Raw genomic sequence first — 26,658 nt, 5'->3', positions numbered from 1 at the left:
TTAATTGTTGGCCTCTGACTGAGAAAACACCAGTGTGGAGTGTTATGATAGCCTGGAGAAACATACACAAATATGCAGACCTGCAAATTATCTGGCTGAGTTAATTTACTCAACCTCTGATACCACATCTGATAGTTCATCAGTTTATTGCTATTTTCTGCTCTTTTAGAAAGTGCTCAGTGGTCACTTCTGTGGCTACACTAAATGAAACACTTGATTGCTTGCTTGATTAATGGACTGCTTCTAGGCTAAACCATCTGTGGTAAAGTCAGATATCATTTGAAAATGTATTATATTTCAGCTTGGATTTCATATGCACAAACTATTAGATTATAAATTTCACAATATTCTTATATTGTAGAAAAATATTTTTACTCAAAATTTGTAGCATTAGATTAAGACTAGTAATGACAAAGGTAGTATAGGATTAGGATTCACTGATAGGTTGCTTTCTCTACGAGCTACGCCTGTTCACACAAGAGTCCTCAGATTTCTTGTAATAGCTCATTGTCAAAGTCCAACAGTCAGGGACTGAGCAAGCGAGGTCATACAACAGACACACATCCCATCCAGGGTTTGATTCCTGTCAACTCAATCACGATCAAGTGGGCATAGAAAATGAATATCTAAGAGCTGCAAATAAAAACGCTTCCTAATTTTACTTGTATGGAAATGTTGGATTTCAAAACACCATGACAAAGCAAGAGAGATGATGAGATTAGAGTTGATTAGAAATCTAACTCAAAGTAGATACGATGGCAACTGGTATCTGTACAAGTATTTTAAAATCTTTTTAAGAGAAAAAAAAATATAAAGTCAGAAACCCTCAAAAATCATACAAACCCCACCACATCTTGCTTACAAAATCAGAACTGTAATAACAAATGCCCATATATTGTAATGCATTGAATTATGTTTGGTTTTTTTTAATTTCATTTATTAGTCAATCTTATCCATGCAGAAATTAATTCAAATCCCTGCACCTAAACCTTCTACCACTTCTTCTCATCTCTTTCACTACATGCTATGTCTTAATGTTCATTTTCATATTCTTTAAAAAGGCTTTGAGTTTTCACATGTCTTAGTTTGCTTTCTCTTGCAAAACACATGCCAGAGAGTCACTATATGGCAGTGAAGGGTATTTTATGTAATGTAGCAGTACTGATTAACTGTAATAACTTTAAACTCATCATCTAAATTGTTGCAGAGATTATCACACTCGCTGAATTCCAAGAAATGCAAGGTAGCTGTCTTTAATCCTGTTAGATTTAATGCTAGCTGCACATTGACATATTTAAACTCATCTAATTTATGGGAAATTGAGTTTGCTGTGGGGAGAAAGGCTAAGATTGTGTATCTTAGCTGTTACAGAGATTGCATCATTTTCTTGAAAATAAGGGCATTTAGGCATATAAGTATTCTTTTGAGCTTTATGGATCTGATATATTTTACAGCAGAGCCAATGAAGTCAATAGTGTGTTCACCAGCATTGTACAGTATATACTGTATTCAGTATGATGATAGGTTACTCCATATACCTTTACCGCAATTAATTCATAAACGAATGCAATCTGTCCAGCTTTTGTATCATAGTTGAGTGTATGTAGTTATTTTTGTTTTGTAAATTCCCTCTAGGTGGCACAGTGTTTGGGACTGCTGCCTCAAACTTCATCAGTTTAGATTCCAATGCTCGCCTTCTAAATGGCTGTGTATAATGTTCCACTTGTTTGAGTGGATGTTTTTTCAGAGATCTGTTTTCTTCCCACAAATTAAAGTAACTGGTGACTATAAACACATTTTTCAGTGTGGATGTGTACACAAACATGTCCAATAATGGACTGATCTCCTGTTTTCAGTTGATTCCTGCCTTGTGCACAATGACAGGTAGATAAATTCCAGCTTCTTTTAATCATTTAATTTAAAAGGAAGATTCGGAAAATAGATGAATGGATGAATATTTTTGTATTCATTAAATAATAAATGACTGTTTTTATGAAGTAGTAAGTAAGTAGCAAGTAATCTTTGTTTATAAGGGTAGGAAGGTGGTGTTAAGGTTGGATAAAGAATGTGAATAAAATAACGTTTACAGAACAAGTCAGTTAAAGACATAAAACAACATGGAAACCTCTTAGAACAGAGAGTTCTGATGAAAATATCTTTTCATTGCTTTTTTGTTTTCATTCATCTGTTTGCTTTCAAATTTACTTAATTTAATTTAGCAATGAAATGAAATTGGATCCTATCTTAAAAACATCTGACACAACTGCCTCCGATTCTGCTAAGCAAAATTTTCCAGTTTTGCATATAAATGCACACTAAAATTAATTTTGCTTGTTGTTTCAGAATCACAAAACACACTGCGTTGTTTTGAAAGTTTTTTTGAAGTGGAAATCTAAGAATATTGCGCCAAAAGGGATTGTCAACACCTTGCACCTCTTTTGGACCTGAAAAAGGGTGCAATTAAATGTAAAGGGTGGAAGAGTGCCTTTTTGAAATGTTATATACCTAAACACAATCCACAATGAGACAGAAAGATTTGCAAATAGAATAAACTGTAATACGCTGAGGGAATAGAAATGTAATCCTAGGTGGTTAATAAGAAACATTGCAGCTCCAATCTTAAATCAGATCCTTTCTGCTTTTGCTGAAATCTATTTAAAGTGTGTACTTATCAAGGCGTCATCCCATCAGCCCCAGAGCACTCCTGCTGGCTAAAGATGAGATGATAATAGAAGGGGAGAAAAGGTTTTTATATATACTAAATACTTTTCTGCCTGCACCGATGGTGCAAATTTTGCTGACTGCTGACTTCTAGAGTTTCACAAAATAGGTTGTCAAGCAAAGCTCTATGTTTTGGTGTAAATTCAATTTTACTTCTCACCATTAAATACCTACGACTCTTGGGTCATTGTTAAAAAGATTTAAGCAAACAATCAGCACTAATCTGGTTTCAGAAGAGTTAACATTCCTTTAGGAACTCTTAAAATATTGTGTTCTTTATTGTCTAATGAGTATTATTTGGTAAGAGTGAATCATTCTGTTGAAAAGACAAAATTTTGATTAGCTGTGCTTCTGAGGCTGGACAGCAGTCTCAGTTGTTTTTTTCCTCTCATCACAAGTATTACTGATTAATTTTTACTGAGTCCTACACACACTTTCTGTTCCACAATTTAGACACCAGGCACCAGTCTGACCATCAGCAACATGTTTTTTTTTGACACATGGGCTGGTAATGAAAAAAAAAACACACAAAGTAACAACCAACTTCCTGTAATCTTTATAAAATAATAAATCAATAATTCAATAAACAGCAACATCAGTTTTCATGTGCTACCTACTAACCTTAACCCTAACCTAACCTACTTACTCCTAAATCTTTACTTACAGTATATGTTAGAGAATTAACTACATTTTATTTTGTTTTTTCTGTTGCATGTGTTTTCTCCATACTTCTTTTGTTCGGTAAATATTTCTAATGTCTGGCCAACTGATGCTGGATGTCTATACACCAGCTGATGGTACGTTCGAGGCTGGGGTTGCTAATAAAGCCATTGTCTACCTGGTTATGCACTCTCATACAGTACATACTTCTGTTCAGGAGATATGAATGTGGCAATGCCATCATACACTCTTTAAAGTTTTCAAACTCTATCATGTACTCTATTCTTGTTATTCTTGCAATAAACTGCACATTTCTAACTTGTCTTTTAAGGTACAATACTACAAAGCACAGACACTGACAATGATCTGCTTTTGTTCACTCATTCTCTTCTTCACCAGCTCCTAGGAATTACAAATACTTATTCTTTTGCTGGACACCTTTTTATTTTTCAGGATCCAAAGCCCATTTTTTTTTGTTCTGTTCTCCTTTATGATCAATCTGACATGCATATAAATACATTTCAAAGTCTGTGTGATCTATTTGTATGTCAATGCATTTATGGTATTATATACTGTGAGTCAATCATTACATAACACATAATTACCACACCTGAAGATGATAAATGTAAGCAAAATTTGAAGAACAGTGAGAGCTGAAATTCCCCTTAGTATACTTTGCAGCATGTTCACACATCGCTGTCCTGCTGTCTGACAGAATTTCAAACAGATGGCAACACTTCAGCGCATGTGGTAAGTCGTTCTCTAATATTACAATGAAAGAGATGCATTTCAGCTTGAACAAAGCACCTGTGAAAGTCCTTTCAAAGAAAAAATGGTTTTATTGGAAACTTTTGAAACCATTTTGTTATTAATGGGAATCTGGATATTTTCTTAAATTACATGGAAATTAACAGCCAGAATAAGATATATACATTGACATTACACATTGTATAAGATGGAAGAGAATTTGTTTTATAAAAAATATATTTTTAGTATATTTTAAGCCAAATGGAAAAGTTCCAAGTTTTAATTATATTTCATGTTAGCAGTTCTGTAAGGGTTAATGATAGTAAAATATAATCATCATAATATTTATTGGATTTACCCACTGTATCTGCCAAGAAATTGCTTTTTTTCTCCTCTTGATTTGAACTCTTGTCAACTCAGAGAATTTCTCCTGCTCTAGCGTGCTTCTTCTGTTCTTTCAACTAACAAGTCTCTTTTGTGTTTGCAGGCCGTCGAAACGAATCTAGCTTCTAAAGACAGCCACTGGGTTTTCGTAAATGAGGTAAGGGAGGCTTTATGCCAGCAAATATTTATCTTCTGACCTTTACCGTGTTGTTCTCAGGGAAGGTGTCTTCTGCTTTGTGATTTAAGTTACAATTTTGTGCAGTGCTTATTACCTCCCTTGCTTTCAGATTCTCAGTGCTTTATTTTCTCCTGGCCTGACCCTTTTTCTACTGGAAATATATACTTGAAGAACATTTTATTGTGTGTTGAATGCCAAACACTTTACATTTCAAACTTCTCTAGTTTCCCCAGTAAAGACTACTAAAATGTTTTAGCTGATTACCCTACCACATTTCAACTGATATATAGCTATAGTTGAAAATAAAGAAATTTCATGTATCCATGTATTATTGTTACCCACTTGATAGAACTGAGTATATTATAATATTAAAAGAATTAAAATTGCATTGTCACCCGACTTTTCTTTTTTTTTTTCTAATAGACAGGCTAGAACTCCTAACCATGTGCAATAATACTATAACATTATACTAATCTGGCAATTGTGATGTTCCTCTGTTATTTATCCCTTAATTTTGTATTTAAATAATGGGTTTTATCCTTAGATTTTTTAAGTTACATTTGAGGAGTATTATATGTGTACTGTAATTATAAAACTATTCAAGCCCTAGGAAGTTTGCACATTTTATTGTTCTACAACATTGAATCACAGTGGATTTAATTTGGCTTTTTTAACACTGACCAACAATAAATCTCTCTGTAATTTCAAAGTGAAAACACATCTCTGGAAGGTGGTCTAAATCAATTACAATTATAAAACAGAAATATTTGACTGCATAAGCATTCACTTCCTTTAATATGATGCACCTAAATTGTCACTGGTGCAGCCAATTGGTTTAATGAGTTGCATTATAAGTTAGATGGAGATCACCTTTCTGTAGTCAAGGAGCTTCAAATGATTGCAGTATAAATGCACTTGTATGTAGAAGATCTACTGAGGCAGTGTGGTGGCCTAACCTGCACAACAAAGATTCAAGAACACTCTATGCAACTCTGTGAAAAAGGTATTAAATAACACAGGGCAGGGAGTGGAACCAAGAAAACATCCAAGTCACTGAATATACCTTGGAGTTCAGTTAAATCAATCGTTAAAAAATGTGAAGAGTATGTTTAGCGGTAAATATGACTAGAGCAACCTATCCTCCAAAGATAAGTGACTGTGCAAGAAGAAGACTAGTGTGGGAGGCCAACAAGAAACCAATGAGTACAGTAGTTAAGATAGGACAAACTGTACAAGCAACAAGTGGCACAGAGCAGCAAAGAGAAAGCCATTGTTAAAAATATCCATGTAACATTTTGGCTATAGTTTGCAATGAGACATATGGGAGACTCTGATGTCAGATGGAAGAGGATTCTCTGGTCTGATGAGGCCATAATTAAGCTTTTTGTCCATCAAACTAAACACCATATTTGAACACTAAACATTATAAAAAACATACCATTGTATATTGAATTATGGTGGTGGCAGCATCATGCTGTGGAGATGTCTTTCTGCTGTACTGTACGACCAGGAAGATTTGTAAAGGTAAGAGTGCAGCAATATAGAGGGAAATCCTGGAGGAAAACCTGATGAAATATGCAAGAAATCTGCGCCTTGGGGTTTTCCAGCAGCACAACGACACCAAGCAAAAGCCAAAGGAATGGCTATGCAGGAATGATTTAAAAAGAACAATGATAATGTTCAGGAGAGACACCAGATTTCTACTCAGTGGATAATTTGTGACTGGACTTGAAAATCCTGAATGAAACCCGACAAAGCTTGAGAAATTGTGCAAAGAAAAAAGGGAGGAAAATTGCAGCGTCCACAAGTGCAAATCTGATAGAAACCTGTCCTCATAAACTGTCATGGTCACCAAAGACGCACCTTCAGAATTCTGATGTTAAGAGAGTGAATACTTATGCAATCAATTATTTTGTCTTTTATGTTTTGTATTGATCTGACCACTTTGCAGACACTGCATTGTATTCACTGTCTTTAAAGAGTCAATTACTGTCTTTAAAGAGTGAACATTTCAATATGAGCTCCTGCCCTATTGTTGTACTCCATCTAAAAAAATCCTTAAACATAGGTGTTTAAATTTAATTTTAATCATCACATTTCCCTTTCATTTTAAGTGTAAATCCTGCCTTCATCTTTATAGAATTGTTCATTTTTAATATGGTATTTTAGCACCATACTTATTGCTGCTGCCTCACTGGTTCCAGTATTTGAGATTGATGTTCAGCCCATCCAGTGTCTCCATATAAATTTAGAGTGATTAATTTATAAACCATTGCATCATAAGCAAGAATCCACCCAATTTGTGTAATATACTTGAATGTATGTAGATATTTTAACTAGTACACTGAAGCACAGTTCAGCTATTGAGTAAAAATATTCTAGACAGCTAAATATTTGTTATAATTTTGTGTAGGCTTTTTAACATTCTCTCTAGGTTGATGTCAGTTTTCTCCTGCTACTAAGATTTCCTCATTAGATTAGATTAGATTAGATACGTGTTAACAATCCCATGGGATATTTCAAATGTATACAGCAGCAGAAACATAAAAAAACAAAAATACACTCTCACAGGTCAGAAAATACAACCAATAAATTCAATCAATTGAACAATCAAAAAATAAACAAAACAAAAAAATCTTAATGAGTAACTGCTTCTTAGCACACCATGGTGGATTGAACCTGTGGCCAAAAGTGCTCCAATAGAGCGCCTCCTGGAGGGGATAGAGGGGATTTTTCATGATCCAATTTTACTACCATCCTCTTTTCTACAGCAGCTTCCAGTGTGTCCAGGGTTCACCTTGTGGTGGAGCAGTCTTTTCAGATAAATTTGTTAAGACATTCTGCTTCTTTTGAGCTCAGGTTGCCTCCCTAGGAGACTGCAGAGTACACGACACTGGTTACTGTGGACTGGTAGAACATTTCTAGCAGCTTGCTAGAGACTTGAGTCTCCTTGGCCAGTACAGTCTGCTCTGGGCCTTCTTGTACAGCATCTTTGTGTTGCCAGACCAGGCCAGTTTGCTGTTCATGTGAACCCTCATGTACTTGTAGCACTGCAAAGCTACCTCATCCTCACCCTGAATGATGACTGGTCTCAGAGGTTCCTTGGCACTCTGGAAGTCTACCACTAGCTCTTTCGTTTTGCTGATGTTAAGTTGTAGGTTGTTGTCCCTGCACCACAAGACGAAGTTCTCCACAAACTTCCTGTACTCGGGTTTGTCTTTGAACGAGTCAGCTGAAAATTTCTGTAGCCGGCAAGCGCAGGTATTGTGCTGGAAGTCCTTTGTGTAGAGGGCAACCGGGAACGGAGACAGAAATGTTCCCTGAATTGCTCCATTATTCTGACTCACAATTCCTCAGCCTCACAAACATCTGTCTGTTGGTCAGTTAGTCCATGATCCAGGGAATGATGGAGGTATTAAGATTCTAAGCCTTGAGCTTTCCTCCCGTTAAGTGAGGCAGGATGGTGTTAAAAGCAATGGAAAATTTAAAGAACATGGTGCCAGCTTTGCCATAAGTGGAAGTAGGATCTGTGGAGCATGTAGACTGCAGCATCCTCCTCACTTATATGTGCCTGGTAGACAACCTTCTGAGGATCCAAATAGTGTAAATCCCAGAAATGGCCATGTTTGCTTGATTGATGACTTAGAAAGAGATGGCAGGGCAGAGTGCCAGATAAAACTCCTTTTCACAGAGTATCTTAGGAATTTTGGACATAGTACTAATTCACATATTGTTGGTGTAAATCTTAACAACATTTTCTGGATGAAGCCACTGTATGAGTTAATAAAATGAGCACCGTTGTCTGAATGATCTAATTTTGTTTGACAGACTTCTTATATTCTTACATTCTTTGGTGTGGTTGTCTGCCTGACTGTGTCTAGTGATGATGTGGTATCTCTGTCTTTCAACTAAACCAGATGGAATAGGCTTACTAATATCCTATAACAGTTAATGTAATTTCAGTAAATGGATGTCTGTCCAATTTAGGGATTTCCTATGTATTAATGATTAATGCAATTTAAAAATGAATAGTTTAAACTGTGCTGGATTACTTACTAGGTATTAATTTTTCTTAACTTCAACTTTCCCATGAGCGGCAGGATGATGTAGTGGTTAGTGCTGATGCCTAATATATCCAACATCCTAGGTTTAAATCCAATACCCAGTTGATAATCATGTGAAGTCTATAATGTCCTTCAGTGTCTGTGTGGATTTTCCTGTTATCCATAAAGATATGTAAGATAGGTTAATTGGCCACTCTCTATTAGTACTCTGCAATTGTGGGCATATGGATGGTGGAGTTAGATTAAGTGAGCCTGGAAACATATTGTGTAATTTTTTTTTTGCAGCACAGCAGTGCAGAGGTAGCTCCATGGTTCTATTTTAAAATCCAATCTGATCAGTTTGCTCCATTAGGAAAAGCTTTGACTTAATGCAGTAAAGCAATATAATAATTTCAGCTTTCAATTTTTTGCCTTATCAGAATACATTTTTTCAGCACAGAACAAACACAGAAATATATGGAAAATGCAGAGCAATTTTCAAAATTATTATTTTCTAGAATATCTGAATATTACAATATTCAACAATACTGAGCATTATGACATAGATAGATAACATAGATTATTATTCAGAAATTCTTCCATATTATTTCAGAATTTTCTGCTAATGTTTCTTTGCATTATTATTCTTTGTAGAGCTCAACTTTCCTGACTAAATTCTGAGTTTCATGTAATGAAAAAGGACTTGTATTTTATTCCCTAGTTGTTTGGAATTAATTAGGCTCTTTACTCTTGAGATTCAATACTGCTTCTTTGACAGACATCGAGACAACAGCTGCCATGTTTTCTCCCTTGAGGAAGCACTACTATAGCCAATAAGATGGGTAATATATAAGGTTCATTTAGAACAGAATTTTTCATTAAACAAAGCCAGAGAGTAAAGCCAAACATTTTCTCCAAAGCTGAACTGCTTGGTAAATGATGCATAGCACATTTTGCAGGCAATTATTGAAATGATAAATTTTTGTCTTCTGCTTACACTATACAAATGTAATATGCACTTCCATAATATAATCATTCAGGCTGTGGTCTGTTTGCAAAGCATGCTTCATATGCATTTTGTTCTTGTTAATTTCTTGTTGTTGAAACCATTATACCAATTTTTGACACTATCATCAGTTATTAGAAAACTGCTAGTTAGTCTGCAGTGAAATGTGAAAAAAGGCACACACATCATCCTAATACAGAATTTATTTGAACTGTGTCAGTAAGTTTCTTGGTCCTTCAAATAAGGCAGCATTTCTGACTGATCGATCACTTGACAATATTTTCAATTAAATAATGAAAAAAAACCCTGAAACCTATAAAATATGTTTGTTTGTTTCCATCTCCATTGACACAGTACCTTTTTCATACATTGTCATATACTGTAAAACAACAAGTACCCCCTTAAAGAATCCTGACAGTTACAGGACATTTATTCATGAAGAATAACAGTAGATATTTAAGCTTGGTGTCATCAAAGAATCAAAGCATGAATGGAATAGCCCGGTTGTCATAACTCTTATGATAACTATTACCATACATTTCTGTATTGACTTCAGGTAATCAAGTAAAATCTATAAATGTAAGGCTTACGCCATGCCACATGTTGAACAGATTTTAGAAGAACTTCAGCAGGCAGCATATATCTCCACTCTTCATATAACAATAGGTTATTGCCATGTGCCATTTGAATAGTTAAGTAGTGGAAAAGCACCATTTCAACTACTGTGGGATTATACAAGTTTGTAAGATGCCATTTGGCATTCCAGCAGCACATCATACATGTTCAGTGTATGGCGAATCAAATAAAAAAAACACACACACACACATACACAGGATAGCCTAGATCTTATCTAGACAATGTCAAACTTTTCTGTGACATTGGGAAAATCTACCACAAACTCGGTGGACTACAAAACCCACCAAATACAAATTGTCAAAAACTCATTAGATACTCCATCGATAATAACTAAAGCAGACCTGTGAAAAAGTGAAGTATTTGCATTTCCTCATTCAGCTTTCTCAACTCAATGACACAAACGTATACTTGAATATAGTGATACATTTTGGTTATTATTGGTTCTGCCATAATCTCTTATCAGTATCACTTATTTTTTGTGCAAGTTTTGATTTTAATCAATCATTTTTTATTGTCCATTAGGATGCCAATCTGTATCATATTATTGGTTTGAAATGGATGATTCCATGTTGTTCAACATCATAACGCTGTCATTGTAAAAGATGGTTGGGTTTTGGATATCTATGCTTAAATTTTTTATTTTCTTAGTTAAATGAAACTAAAAGGCACTTCCACAAAGACTCTATGTTAGAATATTTTGCCTTTTTGAGTTTTGTTTTGTGTTTTGGGTTTATCAATCATTTGTCTTACTTATTTCCATGCATTCAGACCCTAGGCTATTTTTTGAATAAGATTTTATCTACTTTCACCTGTTTATGGCATCTCCTGGTTATTTTCGCATGCCCACAGTGTTGTTAACATTTTTAGGTTCTTAGCATGCTAATACAGATGTGTTGTTGTAGATATGTTGTCATGATATACCTGTTTCTTATATATGTTTTTTAGTTATTAAGAGGTTTGGATAGAAAAATAGTGTTGTGGAAAAATCTTTCCTCTGTTTTCAAAGCAGTCATTTATGTTTGGTCTCATTCACAGAGACCAGATCAGAATGCAGAACAATTCTTTATTTGTACACTGAAATGCACAAATGTCTTGGTCCACGGATTAAGTAATCAATAATACAATTCACTTGCTTTTAAGCTTTACTACTACCATTTCCTTTATCTAATGCATCATTTCTTCTGCCCCTTAATATGCATAGCTTTATTATTTCATCCAATCATCGCGTGCCACCAGTATTTTCTGACTCCTTTCGACTCCCCCATTTACCTGAATTTTGGTTTGCTAACAGGGGTGATTCATAGATTGTACTATTGATCTTAGCAATGCTTAATAGGAGAGGTGTTTAAGCTTTCTCACTAGTTTATCCTTGCTTTCTATAAGGGTGTTTGCTACACATTTACCTTATTCTAACCTTGGAAAATCAAGCAGGTGGTTTCTCTAAAGTGAGGTTTATTTCACGTGCTCAAGGTTTAGACCACAATGAGTTATCCCTTTAGTTAACTTCAGTCTTTTTCTTTATGTTTAATTAGTTCATTGTTACAAATTAATTTCAGTATATACTTGTAATAAGTTGTAAAAGATTATATATTAACCAAAATTTCATAGATAGATAGATAGATAGATAGATAGATAGATAGATAGATAGATAGATAGATAGATAGATAGATAGATAGATAGATAGATAGAAAAGTCCAATCTGTCATTACTGTGGATCCCCAAGTACTTGTAGGAGTGGACCACCTCTCAAATCTACTTCTTAAATAGTGGCAGGATATAGAGGCATTTTGGTGTGGTGAAAGTTAATAACTAGTCCCTTGGTTTTGCTGATGTGAAGACGCATACAATTCTCTATGAACCAAGAAGCAACATTCTCCACCTGACTCATATACTCTGTCTCAACTGTTTTATCAGTACACCCATAAGTGGATACACTAGAAATCAAGTCCAGTCATATATTTTTAATTTATATAAGAATTAGGGGGCTTACCCCCTGCTCGCTTCACTCGCCAACCCCCCCGGCCTGTGCTAGGCACCAGCCACTTCACGTCTCTGCCGCTCGTGTTGTGAATAGGGGTGGGGAACACACCCCAGGGAGATGCGGTCGCTCCTCCGAAACTCCCTCTTACATGGGAAACAAATACAGGTTTTTTTTACCACCTTTTTGCTCAATTAGCTGCTGGATTGCTGCTACTACCATGCCGCATGGATCTGCATTTCGCATGGCATTTCGAACATTTAAAAACCTGTACACAGCTGTCTTTGTCATCTACTCTTTGTCTTTTATTTTCAACCCCGGGAATGGTTAAATCTCTTGGCACAAAGTCTCATCTTGCGGGATGTGAGTTTTTGATATTTTAGTTTATAATTTAAAATGGAATAAGTATCTGAAAATCTAACAAGATCACATTACATTTTGATAAATTCTGAAAAGAATGATACCAAACATATATACAGTGATCCCTCGCTATATTGCGCTTCGACTTTCGCAGCTTCACTCCATCGCGGATTTTAAATGTAAGCATATCTAAATATATATCACAAATTTTTCGCTGGTTCACGGATTTCTGCGGACAATGTGTCTTTTAATTTATGGTACATGCTTCCTCAGTTTCTTTGCCCAGTTGATTTCATGCAAGGGACGCTATTGGCAGATGGCCTAGAAGCTACCCAATCAGAGCATGTATTACGTATTAAATAAAACTCCTCAATGATATACGATATGCTTCCCGCGCGGTGCTTGATTGTTTGCTTTTCTCTGTCTCTCTCACTCTCTCTGACATTCTCTGCGCCTGACAGAGAGGGAGTGAGCAGAGGAGCTGTTTGCACAGAGGCTGTTTGCCGAGAGGATACGGACGCTCCTCTAAAAAATGCCAGTTTATCGCAGTGCTTCGGCATACTTAAAAGCCGAAAAGCACGTATTGATTTTTTGATTGTTTGCTTTTCTCTCGCTCTCTCTCTCTCTCTGACATTCTCTGCTCCTGACACGCATTCTTTGAAGAGGAAGATATGTTTGCATTCTTTTAATTGTGAGAAAGAACTGTCATCTCTGTCTTGTCATGGAGCACAGTTTAAACTTTTGACTAAAGGGTGTTATTTCATGTCTAGAGGGCTCTAATAATGTTAACAGTGTGGGAGAGTTTATAAGGGCTTAAAATATATAAAAATAACCATACAAACATATGGTTTCTACTTCGTGGATTTTCACCTATCGTGGGGGGTTCTGGAACGCAACCCCCGCGATCGAGGAGGGATTACTGTATGTAGGTTTTAAAATAAGCCTGATTTAAAGCGTGACAAAATTTGTGACATAAAAACGTCACATAAAATTGTTGCACAAAGTCATTGCACTTTTAGGCTTAGGATTTTATATATATATATATATATATATATATATATATATATATATATATATATATATATATATATATACAGTATATATATATATATATATATATATATATAGATAGAGAGAGAGAGAGAGGTCACATGGCCACAGCAGTTGGAATCATTAAGTCACTGAAATTAATGTTATAAATATGGCTGCTTGTGAGCCCTCAGTACGCTAAGGACCATTTAAGGTGACTGAGAATTATAATGAGAGTGAATGAACCAGGAAATAATAAATGCTGAACAAGATGTAGTAAAAGGTGCTCGAAAGCTGAAAGCCGAGAAGTCAGAAGAAAACTACACAAACAGGAATAAAAAGGCTGAGCACAAAATATATAAAACCAAAGATGAAAAGATATCAAGAGCAAAAGAAACAATTCTACCACCATGCCTACTTGAAATAAATCAAACGATGCACTAGTAGAGTAGTAAAGTATTGTTTATCCAACAAGGGATAAGAAACAATAGAACAATTAGAACAATTAGAACAATTAGAACAATCTAGACGAGAACAGGCCATTCAGCCCAACAAAGCTCGCCAGTCCTATCCACTTGCTTCCTCCAAGAAAACATCAAGTCGAGTTTTGAAAGTCCCTAACGTCTTACTGTCTACCACACTACTTGGTAACTTATTCCAAGTGTCTATCGTTCTTTGTGTAAAGAAAAACTTCCTAATGTTTGTGCGAAATTTACCCTTAACAAGTTTCCAACTGTGTCCCCGTGTTCTTGATGAGCTCATTTTAAAATACAAGTCTCGATCCACTGTACTAATTCCCTTCATAATTTTAAACACTTCAATCATGTCACCTCTTAATCTTCTTTTGCTTAAACTGTAAAGGCCCAGCTCTTTTAATCTTTCCTCATAATTCAACCCCTGTAGCCCTGGAATCAGCCTAGTCGCTCTTCTCTGGACCTTTTCTAGTGCTGCTATGTCCTTTTTGTAGCCTGGAGACCAAAACTGCACACAGTACTCAAGATGAGGCCTCACCAGTGCATTATAAAGGTTGAGCATAACCTCCTTGGACTTGTACTCCACAGATCGTGCTATATAACCTAACATTCTGTTAGCCTTCTTAATGGCTTCTGAACACTGTTTGGAAGTTGATAGCTTGGAGTCCACTATGACTCCTAAATCCTTCTCATAAGGTGTACTCTCGATTTTTCGACCGCCCATTGTGTATTCAAACCTAATATTTTTACTTCCTATGTGTAATACTTTACATTTACTGACATTAAATTTCATCTGCCACAGATCTGCCCAAGCCTGTATGCTATCCAAGTCCTTCTGTAATGATATAACGGATTCCAAATTATCTGCTAATCCACCTATCTTGGTATCATCTGCAAACTTAACCAGCTTGTTACTTATATTCCTATCTAAATCATTTATATATATTAAAAATAGCAGCGGCCCTAGCACTGACCCCTGTGGAACACCACTCTTAACATCAGCCAGTTCTGATGAGGTTCCTCGCACCATCACCCTCTGCTTCCTGTGTCTGAGCCAATTCTGCACCCATCTAAAAACATCACCCTGAATTCCCACTTCTTTTAACTTGATGCCCAACCTCTCATGTGGCACCTTATCAAATGCTTTCTGAAAGTCCAGATAAATAATATCATAAGCTCCACTTTGATCGTATCCTTTTGTTGCCTCCTCATAGAATTCCAACATGTTAGTAAAACACGACCTCCCCCTTCTGAACCCATGCTGACTGTTCAGAATAACTCCTGTCCTTGTCATGTGTTGCTCAATCTTATCCTTAATAATTCCTTCCATTAATTTTCCTGTGATGCTTGTTAAGCTTACTGGCCTATAGTTGCTTGGATCTGCCCTGTCACCCTTTTTATATAATGGGATGATATTTGCCATTTTCCAGTCCTTTGGAATCTCTCCAGTGCACAGTGACTTCCTAAAAATACGTGTCAAGGGTTTATATATGTACTCACTAGCCTCCTTAAGAACACGAGGATAAATATTATCTGGGCCTGGTGATTTGTTTGATTTCATCTTATTTAATCTGAGCAGCACTTCTCCCTCTACAATTTTCAAATCCCTCAGTACCTCCTTAGTAGTTGTGTTTACCTCTGGCAGGTTATCCACTTGCTCAGTTGTAAACACCTCAGAAAAATGTAAGTTTAGGGCATCTGCTATTTCATTGTCTGTATCTTTTAATTCCCCTTTACTATTCCTGATGAACTTGACCTCCTCCTTAACTGTTCTTTTACTACTAAAATACTGAAAGAATCTCTTGGGGTCTTCTTTCGCCTTATCTGCTATATTCCTCTCCAACTGTCTTTTAGCCTCTCTGATATCCTTCTTAATGGTTGCCCTCATGTTCTCATACGCGCTACGGTTCTCTTTGCAGTCATTAGTCTTATATGCCTTATACAGCAGTTTTTTTCTTTGCAACTTCTTTTTTAAATCTTTATTAATCCATCGTGGAGATTTTTTTAGTTTCCTATTACTTCCAAATTTAGGTATGTATCTGTCCTGCATTACATGTAAAACATTTTTAAACCTGTTCCACTGCTCCTCGACTGTCTCCACATGCATAGGCTTGCAGTAATATTTATAATGTTAGCTCCATTGACATAATGATTCCAACCTAAATAAAAAATTCAATCTTCTTGTTCCTATTTAAATAAAAAATAACAGGAATCAATTTCTAGTGCATCCAAACACTAAATGATTCAAAAACATACATTCAAAACAGCCAAATTAGGACATAATTGAACTGACAAATGGCTGCAATTCCAATTGTTTAGTGGACGAAGCTTTGGTGTAGGATGTATAAAAAAAAGCAGTGATCACCTTATTCAATAACACTGTATACTGCAGTGTCAGTCCTAGTGGTCCAACTAATCTAGCTCAAGCTACCAGAGCCAACACACTCTCACTGACTAAAACTGTTAATAATTCCATTAAACTAAGTGACAAGGGAAAGCAGACATTTCCTGTATAAGCGGAAAGCCTTTGCATAAAGAAACCCACGGACCTCATTAGATATCCAAACCTGGGACAGCCAGTGAATAATCAATGCACAATGAAACAATGGTGACTTGTACTGATTGTTTGGCTAACTTAACAGAATGATGCTGATGAATGTACAGACTATTTTCACTTGTATTACTATCAACAATACATGGCTGTTGAATTAAAATTCATTTTTGAAATGTAGGTTATGTTACTGCTAGTTACCTTATCTAGTGGGCTAAATTATAAAGACAAAATTGTTATAAAACTGTAAAATGTTTTTCTTTTTTATTAAAGGAACTGTTTTTCTTTGACTGACTATTCTTGTTTCTTATTTTAAAGACTAATATCTCATGTGGTCCTCTTTACAAATTGAAAGAAATTACCCCATGACTGTACAATCATATCTTTTAATTTTCCAGATTTAAATAAAGAGGCATGAAGCAGTTTGCCAGTAGCATAATTTATTAATCAAGTCTTATTTAATAATGTGTTTCACTAGTGCACAATACTCAGCTCTTATTTTAGTTTTGCCATAAATTGTCCAAAGTACACTAATAACAGTAGCAATACAGAAACTCTTTTTTTGGTATAAAATCCTACCACTTGTTTTTGCAGCAAGCTGTCCTATAAAGTTTTGAAACAAAAATGTCAACATTGGTTTCCATTGATTAGGAAGTCATCTCTATCAGTTTAGGACCAATTAGCTGCTAATGAAAAATAAAATAGATAGATATTCCAGATGTATTTGTAAACCTGGACTGACAAGGACGTATATAAATATTTAATTTAATTCAATGTATTCTTATTATAGAAAACATCTTAAAGAACCTAAAATAACAAAACAATTTAAAATAGGAGCTAATAAAAGATGGCATGATGAGTCAACAGAGCATGGTTATTTTGAAGAGGTCATAAGGTACATTGCGTGTAAAGTTTCTCACATTCTTTCTGCTCCCTGGCTGCAATGATAAACCCCTACAGCAATGATAAACCTTACAAGCTGCAATGTCTTGTGCTGAATAGTCAGTTGCTTTGAAACGTCTGGCACTCAGTGATGGTGTGATATTTACTATTATGTGTTGCAGATGTTTCATGTTGACCTATTTTGCATCCACAATGTACAACTAATTACTCTTGACACTATATGTTGTAGCACACTAAATTCCCAGACATCAAACTCCAAATTCAGATTTTTCAAATGTATAGTATAATGGACTTGTGCTATGACACAAAGCTCACCAAAAGACAACCTAATTCATTTAAAGTCAATTCAATCTTTTATTAATATCATTTAATTATGTGACTTATACTCCAGCAGACCCCAGTGACCCTGTAGTTAGGATATAGCGGGTTGGATAATGGATGGATGGATACTTACTGATGTTTATAGTTTACTTGACATCTAATGACTAATCCTGTGTCAGTGAAGAAAGCAGTATATGGTTTGTGTTGGTTTTCTTTTACAAGTAAATGCGTAGTTATTTTTTTTATATAATACTAGGATGTTCGCCCCCTGCTCGCTTCACTTGCCAACCCAATGTCAAAGGCCTGCACTAAAGGCCAGCCACTTCACGTCTCTTCTGCTCGCATTGTGAAGAGGGGGGCTGAACAAACCCCAAGGAGATGCGGTTGCTCCTCTGAAACACCCTCTTAAACGGTGATACAATGGGAAACAAATACAGTTTTTTTTTACCTCCTCTTTGCTCGATCAGCTGTTGGCTTGCTGCTGCTGCTACCGTGCCACATGATATGTTTTTTCTCACGGTGCTTTAAGGATTTAAAAGGCTGTACAGCAGCTGGACTCCTTTTATTACTGTGTCTCTCTTGAAAATCCTTGGGTACCATTGGTTTGACTTTGTGTTGAATGAGTGGTTGCATACGGAGTCCTGAATGGGGTACATTACCTGCATTGTAAGGGAGCATCACTTATGGCAGTACACCAATGTGGCGCCATTCCCTGAGGATGATCCGGCTCACAGGATCCTCATTGTTGACGACCCGAGCAGCTGAACCAGGCGAAGGGATCACCCACGTAACACCTGGCTGCGGCAGATAGAGGGTCATTTCCGGAAGGGTGGGACTGCACCGTGTGTCTGCGTGGGGGGTTGCCAACCAGGATCCAAGTTGTTTCGTTGTGTAGTTGGTGTAGCAATGCATTGTACCAGTGCATGCTCCCCAACTTGACTTGACTTGACTTGACAGCTGCTGTCCTACTCTTTGTCTTTTATTTTCGGCCCTGGGATTGGTTAAATCTCTTGGCACAAAGTCTTGCCTCTCAGGATGTGAGTTCTTCATATTTTTTAGTTTATAATTTTAAAATAGAGTAAGAATCTGAAAATCTAATAACATCACATTAAAGTTCAGTAAATTCTGAAAAGAGAAATACCAAATATATATATATATAAGTTTTAAAATAAGCCCAATTTAAAGCGTGACAAAATAGTCACATACAAACGTCACATAAATTCATTGCACAAAATCGTTGCACTTTTAGAATTAGGATTTTATATATAGCAAGTAGATTTTTATAATGTGTGTAGCTTGCTTTATTTTTAAATGTATGAAATGAATGAACTTTGAGTCGACTTTGTAACAGTAGCAGCTATGTCAATAATAGTAACAGTCCAATATGTGAAATCACATATTCCAATGTAGGGTCACTATGTGTGGAGGACTTCCATGGCAGGATTAGGTGCAAGGCGTGAACTAATCCTGAATGTTTGTGCTTAGTACATTACAGGGCATACTCATTCACACACAGTTGAGCTTATTTAGAGTTGCCATTTAATGGAAATACTGTTATAAAAACTGGACTTTCAGATAAAAGAAACACAGTGACATGTGCAGAATGTACAAATTCAATAAAAGTCCATGGTACAGTCAAAACTGAAGCATTTTCTGTGTTGTAGATTTATGTACACATTGCATAAATCTGTAACTTCTCTGTTAATTTTAATTCCAACTCCAAATATTTAACTGGTTTCATATCAATATATTTGTAAGCTTTTGATATATAGCCAATAGCAACCATGACATTTTTTCCAAATCTAAGAATAGTAAGAATACTAAGAAATGGTGAGAATCAAACACTTGAATATTGGTGTTTTGAATTAGACAGAATGCTTGCTGTTTGTATTAGAATGCATTTTCATCATGATATTGTTTGTTACAGGTATGGCAATATTTTTTTAGTGTTTTTATATCATAGTAACAAGAACATTTATTGATAAATTTTAAGAAAACAGAATACTCATAATGAAAACATTTCATTTTACAATAGAACATTCAGTTATCAGATTGTTGTGTAGAATGTTACATTGATCATTTCAGTTCTTCAGCATTTCATATACTGTATCATTTTCCATAACTTACATGGTTGATATTTCTTTTTTACATTACCATGAGGAATATAACTTTTCTTCATTTTCAACCAGAAAAATCTTGACTTATACCATAGCATATACAGGGTGGCCCGACTCCACCAAAACGACTGCATTATGTGGTGAAGAGAACAATGATCAGATTTGGTACTCCCATTTACAGAAGATGCTGAAAGTGATCTCCTTGTGAGTCAATACATCTCTGTGCCCTGTTTCGGTGGCAGATGAGATGGGAGTCGTCTCGGTGGAGGCAAGACACTTTTTCATGGGCCACCTTGTATATGACCATATTAATATTTTAAAGAAGTTTAGTCTGCTTACAGTTTAAATAAATCCAAACTGTCATTTGTTTTTTTCAACCCCCTAATTGTGATTAACAACTGCACAATGGACACTCTGTGAGTGATGAATGCTGGACTTAATGTTCTTTTGTTTATTTCACCTCACCCTGAACCTTTCTTTGGGGCCCCTTCCCAAGAACCATAGCAAAATTACAGCTTTCTTAATAGTTTTATATAACATAATATTCTAAAAATAGTTTGGGTGACTTAAAAATTTTGGTGGGGTGGAGTCCAGCATCTGGTTCAAGGGCAAGAATTAACTGACCAGTTTCTCATAGAGCCATCCAATGCACTCACCAGCAATCACCCAATGCCAGGTTAGAAGTTGCCAAATAACCTGTCATCCATGACTTTGAAAGGTGGAAGGAAAACTGAAAAACCCAGTAGGAAACCAGCAAAGATGAGAGAAAAACATGTGAACCCCGAAAAAGCGCAACTAGCACTGCATGAGTGCCAAGGAAGCAAAACCCATGTCACAGCAGCATTAGCCACTGTACCAGCACTCATTTTGGGTTTTGTAGTTTTTACTGCTACTGGGCTCAGTAACAAAGCAAAATGAAATAGTCTGTTATGTTTCCCTGTTAATGTATTATTAATTATGGCACTTAATAATCCAGTTTAGGATATAATGATGTGTGTAGGTTTTAATTCTAGAACTGCAACAATTTTATAAAGTTGTTTCAAAGCATTCCCCTTTACATTTATTGGGGGAGGGATTGCATTGATTATTTTTTCTGATCTTAAAACAATTCTGAATTAGTATATTAGATTCTTAATAAATACACTTACTTGGTTTGATTCTAACATACTGTATCACCAGTAGCTTTGCATACAGGGTCTGTTGATGTACATAATGGATCTCTTTTCTTTTATTCTGTAGGCCACAATTCAAAATCAAGTTTTTGAGTGTTGACATTTTCCATCTTCCTTTATTTGTGAATACTCTATCAGTTTTCCTATGAACCACTTTAGTTCTATAAGGCAGGAATTATATTTTTATGTATAGCAGCTTAAACAGAGATTAAATAATGAGTACATTTGTTGCAGCACTAAAATAGTTTGCCAAAAGTAACAAATGTGAAATTGTTGCGTATGGACTCATCGTTCAAAACCATCATCGTCCCAAAGCTAGTACTGTCCACCCTCAGGACCCTTGATCTAAATATTAACCTCTGTTAGTGGCTGCAGGACTTAGTTTGTTAGTCTTAAGTACTGCACATATTAAAATGTCTTTACATACAATGAGAATTTTCAGAGCTACCATTAGCAATGTTGCATCTTTCTACTTTGATCTTTATGTGCATTTTTGGTTGTGGTTTGGAGAAAAACGAGAGCTTACTGTTGATTTGCAGCTGGATTTAAAATTGGATTTTTTGTGAAATTTTTAAAGAATACAAATGTATTAAAAGGTGCCCCTTTGCTACAAATTCAAACATAAAATTCTGATTGTGAGTAACCTGGTTATTTTTTTTTATTATTTCATATTTAAATAAGGGGCAGCTTGGTGGCCTGTGGTAGCACTGCTGCCTCACAGTAAACCCTGGCCTGGGTAAGTGGAATAGGAAGATGGATGAATGGATTAATAATAAAATAACATTGAAGTTCAAGTGCGTGAGAGAGCAGCATTATATTACAACTTTTTGAATGTCCACGTTGTTTACTAGGAGTATAGAAATATAAACTACATAAATATTTACTGGTGTGGACTCTAGGGGTCGCTGTTGCCCCTTGAAACCCACCAGACAGATGTCCAGGACACACTTGTAAAAGCACCAAGAAGAATTCTTTAATATCTTTCTTCAGATACAGTGCTCAAAGCACCACGCACTCTACAATTCTCCAATAATAATAATTACTACAATAACAATAATCACAATACAATCCTCCACTCCCAGAAGCTTCATCACCCAACCTCCCAACTCTGACTCTCTTTGCTGGGTTTTCACCAGTCCTTTAAATAGTCCATGACCCGGAAGTGTTCCTTCTCTTCATCCTGGTCAAATGCCACATCATCTTTCCTGAAGTAGCTCGGAAGTACTGCGGGCTTCCATCCTCGTGACTCCGGAGTACTTCCGGGTTGTCGTAAAAGTAGGAGTCCCCAGGTTCTTTGTCAGCTCCCCCTGACAGCACCCAACAGGGTTGAGGAAATGAACTCCATGTCCCAGGATGCCCTGAGGGAATCCGGGGAACCGTTGCCGTCCAGGGGAGCTGTCACCTAGTGTGCCGGGGGAGGCAGTGTCCTGAAAAGGCTGCCTTCTTCCATTATTTTCTTTCAGGGACATCCCGGCCGGACTGAACCGCCGCCTGTCCCTCACACTGGATATTTCAATATACTGTACACTCTCAGACTAGATAATTAGAATATAGCATGCACAGAAATTAGAATGTATGATAAGATTAAAAACTTTAATTAAGCACTTGTTTTACTGTGCAATTCTATACTTTATAACACTTTATTAATTTTAAAATGTATTTAAATCTCACCAATATGATGTAAGCACTGTTATGCACGGATAAGCACTAAGTCTTACATGAAACCATTCTGTCAATGTAAAATGACACCCTGAAAGCCCATGCCAAAGACTGGGTGGAGGATTAGCAATATTAAAGGCGTGGTTGAAAAGGATATCAGACAAAGATGGCAAAATGCATGATAAATGAACATACTGTAGATGGGTTTAACCTAATAAAGCATGACTGAAGGGTGATGGCACAAAGGTGGCAAATTGCCATTAGGTGTTGCCCATTAGTATAGAAACCATGCCAAAGTTTCTTACCTATGTTAAGCTATATATCAAAATGTCTTTGTGCTCAGGAACAGTGACTTTCTTGGCAGACAGAGCACAACCGTTTATTATGTTTTATAAACTTCTAAAATGAAACCAAAAGGCTTTTGGACTCTACGTGATTTCCTGGATTTTAATATTATTGGTTTGGGATTTTATTCTGTGACAAGAGCTACAATTTAAAATGGCAATTATCTAGTTTGATGATGGGTTAAATTTCCAATAATGTCGAGACAGTGTACTAGCATGAACCCTAGCATTGCACATTTTTTACCCACCAGTGGTTAGGGAGTCCACCCCAAAAAAAAAACATCTGTTTCATATCCACCTGTGTTTCTGCTGAAGTCAGAAACTATTCAAATAAATATTTTTTCAGTGACCAAATTAAATTTAACATTTACTGTCCATGGCCACTTTTCTAGCAATTTGGGTAAAAGCAGCTGAATCATTAACATAGTGTCATGGCCAGAAGATTGGATGCCTGATTGATGATGACCTCTCACGCAGGTATGTATTGCGCTGCATTTCACATGTTTTGGGAAAGTTTACACTACATTCTTCAAGCCTGGAAGATTCAAAGAGATTTTTAAAGGAGAAAATAAATGGCATACCCATGAAAAAGATATTGGCAAGTGTTTGGTGGATTGCAGAGAGGGAACAGTGCAAGAGTAGCTCTGTCAGTCGCATGTTTATCGTTTTTATCACTAAGGATATTAAACTTCATTGAGTATGAAAGAACAATTTCATTGAATAAACTCACCTGTTGTAGGGCTTAACTGCTGTTTTAGTGTGTTCCTCAGCAGTTCATCTCAGTGCTAATAATAATAATGAAACATGTCAAGTCTAAAGATGTTTTCATTTACTTATTTTTACTTTTATTGTTATTTCTGCCTGGATCTGGGGCTTGTACGGCACTTGGGACATTGGTATTGATAGCCTTATGGTTGTCTGCAAAGGGAGGAAATGGGGAGGACAAAGAGAAGAGACCTTTCTTGTCCACCTCTCAAAGCATGGAGGAGTGTTAGCAAAAAACGTAAACCAAAGCTGCAACCTGCAAAATAAAGACAATTGTGCTGCTTTTGTATAGCTGCAGTCATTCGAATGAGGAATCAGCATGGAAACTGGAAGCATAGTCCAGCGTGACCAGCGCACCCCATTTCACATTGCTCCTGTATTGGTTTCTACAGTAATTAATCATTAAACAAATAATAATTTAAATCAAATAATACTTCACACGTTATTAAAAACAAAGCTATATATTTATTAAAAACATGGAATATTACTATATATTTGGAGTGTCACATTCCCTTGACGTGATCTACTCTATTGAAAATACTGGTAGCATTCTCCCAGATCCTTGTTTAATTAATTAATTGATTCATTCATTCTTTCCTTCTTTCACTGATTGTTTAAACCTAGAAGGTATTCTTTGGTGGTTTAGTAATGATTTGTTTGGCCAATTGCTTGCTTTGAGCAGTGCTTAGATATTTGCTTTTTCTTATCATGACAGAACTCTATTGTATACTAGCTAGCTCAAGCATCATCTCACTCATCTTTTTTTTCCTTTGACACCACACAACATGGCCTAAAAGTTTAACTTTTGATTAGCCCAAAAATGCCCAAAATATTTATTCCAATTTTCAAAAATGAAATATATTTAATTGCCGATTTTGAGGCAGTCTGATGAGGAGCACATATCCCACCTTGTGGAGTTTGTACTGTCATCCCCTATGCCAGTAAGCAGAGGTAAAACCTCTAACTAAATGATGTGAAAAGAACAATCTGTCAGTTTGTCACTGCAGCATCCTCACTAATGTATACTGATGCACAGTAGAAAGAATACTGATTAGATGCATCACAGTCGTCTTGTATGGAAACTGCACTCTGTTACACTGAAAGGCGTTGCAGTGGGAGGTTAAAGTCCTTCAATTCATCACTAGAGATGCATCCATGCAGGACATTAGTGACAAAAGATGCCTGAAGAAAGCACTTTCTATTGATTCAAACCAGACACACTACCAAGAAAGTGTTTTGCTGTCTTGCTATTCAGCAAGCAACACAGTAACATTCAGTGCTATACCTGCAGATCTGCAAACAATTTTTGCCCAAAGACTTTTAACCTGTCAACTTACTGTAATGGAGAAAAATATCTAGCATACAGGTTGATAATTTTTTTTATTATTAATGTCTAGCAATGTCATATTTTAAAATGCTTAAGCAGGCAGGGAAATTAATGTCTAAAAATATCTAATTTTAAAGGGAAGGAAACTGTATAATCAGTTGTTGCTCTAGCACATTAATGACCCTACTAAATCAGATAAGTCCTTTTGTTAAGTGTTTTTGAGCTATCTGTGATGGGAGGGGAAGAGCTGAGAAGAATGGGTGATGTGTGCAGAGATACTCTACATTCTATGAGCCCATACCCCCAAGAGAGAGGGGGAAGTGGAAGGCATGGAGGAGGAAAGCTTGGGCTGGAATAGGGCAGGAGGAAAGCTTGGGCTGGAATAGGGCCAGAGGGCTGGTTTGGAACTCCTGCAGATTTTATTTTTCCTCCAGCCGTCTGGAGTATTTTTTATTTTTTCTGTCCTCCCTTTCCACCTGACTTTACTTTTTTTCTATGTTAATTAGTTTTGTCTTATTTTATTTCTTATTTATTTTGTATTTTTTTCTCTTTCTTCATCATGTAAAGCACTTTGAGCTACATTATTTGTATGAAAATGTGCTAAATAAATAAATGTTGTTGTTGTTGTTGAACTGAATCATTGACACTCCCAATCTGCGAGAGGAGTGTCAACCACCATTACAATTGGAGAAATGAGACATGCAAAGCCATGCAGTCTCTTTCTCTAGGCTACACTGTGCATGTTGTGTGTTTCCAGACGAGGCCAAACAATAAATTAATTAAACTTTTAAGACAGAGAGCCACCTGGTAGGAAGCATATAGGGTGCTAGATGGAGCTTATTATCAGGTTATATTATTTTAATGAATACTCATTGTACTCTGCTATTGTGACCATATTATTTATAATGCGTGAATAAATTTGTAACTTTCTCACCTGGCATTGCTGGCACTCTGTTTAATAGTCTAGGGTTACTTATGTAAAAGAAATGGGACATGTTGAACTACAGTAGCTTTCATCTTGACAGTGTGGTATGAGAATGGGATTTGGGGCATTCTGTTATGGTATACAAAATAAAGAGTAAACGCTTATATACAAGAATCTGTTTGGCCAGTTACTAAGACTCTGTTATGTCAGCCTTTGCACTTTTAATATCAAGAGCCGAGTTTGGAGGTGGCAAGTGGGGTGACTGCCCCAGGGCCCGCGATTAAAGGGGCCTCTCTTTTGAGGTCCACATTTCCCAATCGAGCGGATTTGTCAAGTTATATTCTCCAGTAGGCCTATAT

The 26,658-nt window shown here is 36.2% G+C and overlaps 1 protein-coding gene across 3 annotated transcripts in view; it reads left to right on the top strand.

Annotated features, from left to right (window-relative positions):
- The window catches only part of LOC120539274 (glutamate receptor ionotropic, delta-1-like), a 1,446,518-nt gene that overhangs the window by 1,108,669 nt on the left and 311,191 nt on the right, over nt 1–26,658 (top strand). For all 3 annotated transcript variants that reach the window (XM_039769204.1, XM_039769195.1, XM_039769212.1), the window contains one exon: nt 4,616–4,669. In XM_039769204.1, the coding sequence (XP_039625138.1) occupies nt 4,616–4,669 (54 nt within the window). The remainder of the gene's footprint in view (nt 1–4,615; nt 4,670–26,658) is intronic.

Source organism: Polypterus senegalus, chromosome 1, assembly GCF_016835505.1.
Source record: "Polypterus senegalus isolate Bchr_013 chromosome 1, ASM1683550v1, whole genome shotgun sequence".
Lineage (NCBI taxonomy): Eukaryota > Metazoa > Chordata > Cladistia > Polypteriformes > Polypteridae > Polypterus > Polypterus senegalus.
This window is presented reverse-complemented; position numbering and strand designations above follow the sequence as displayed.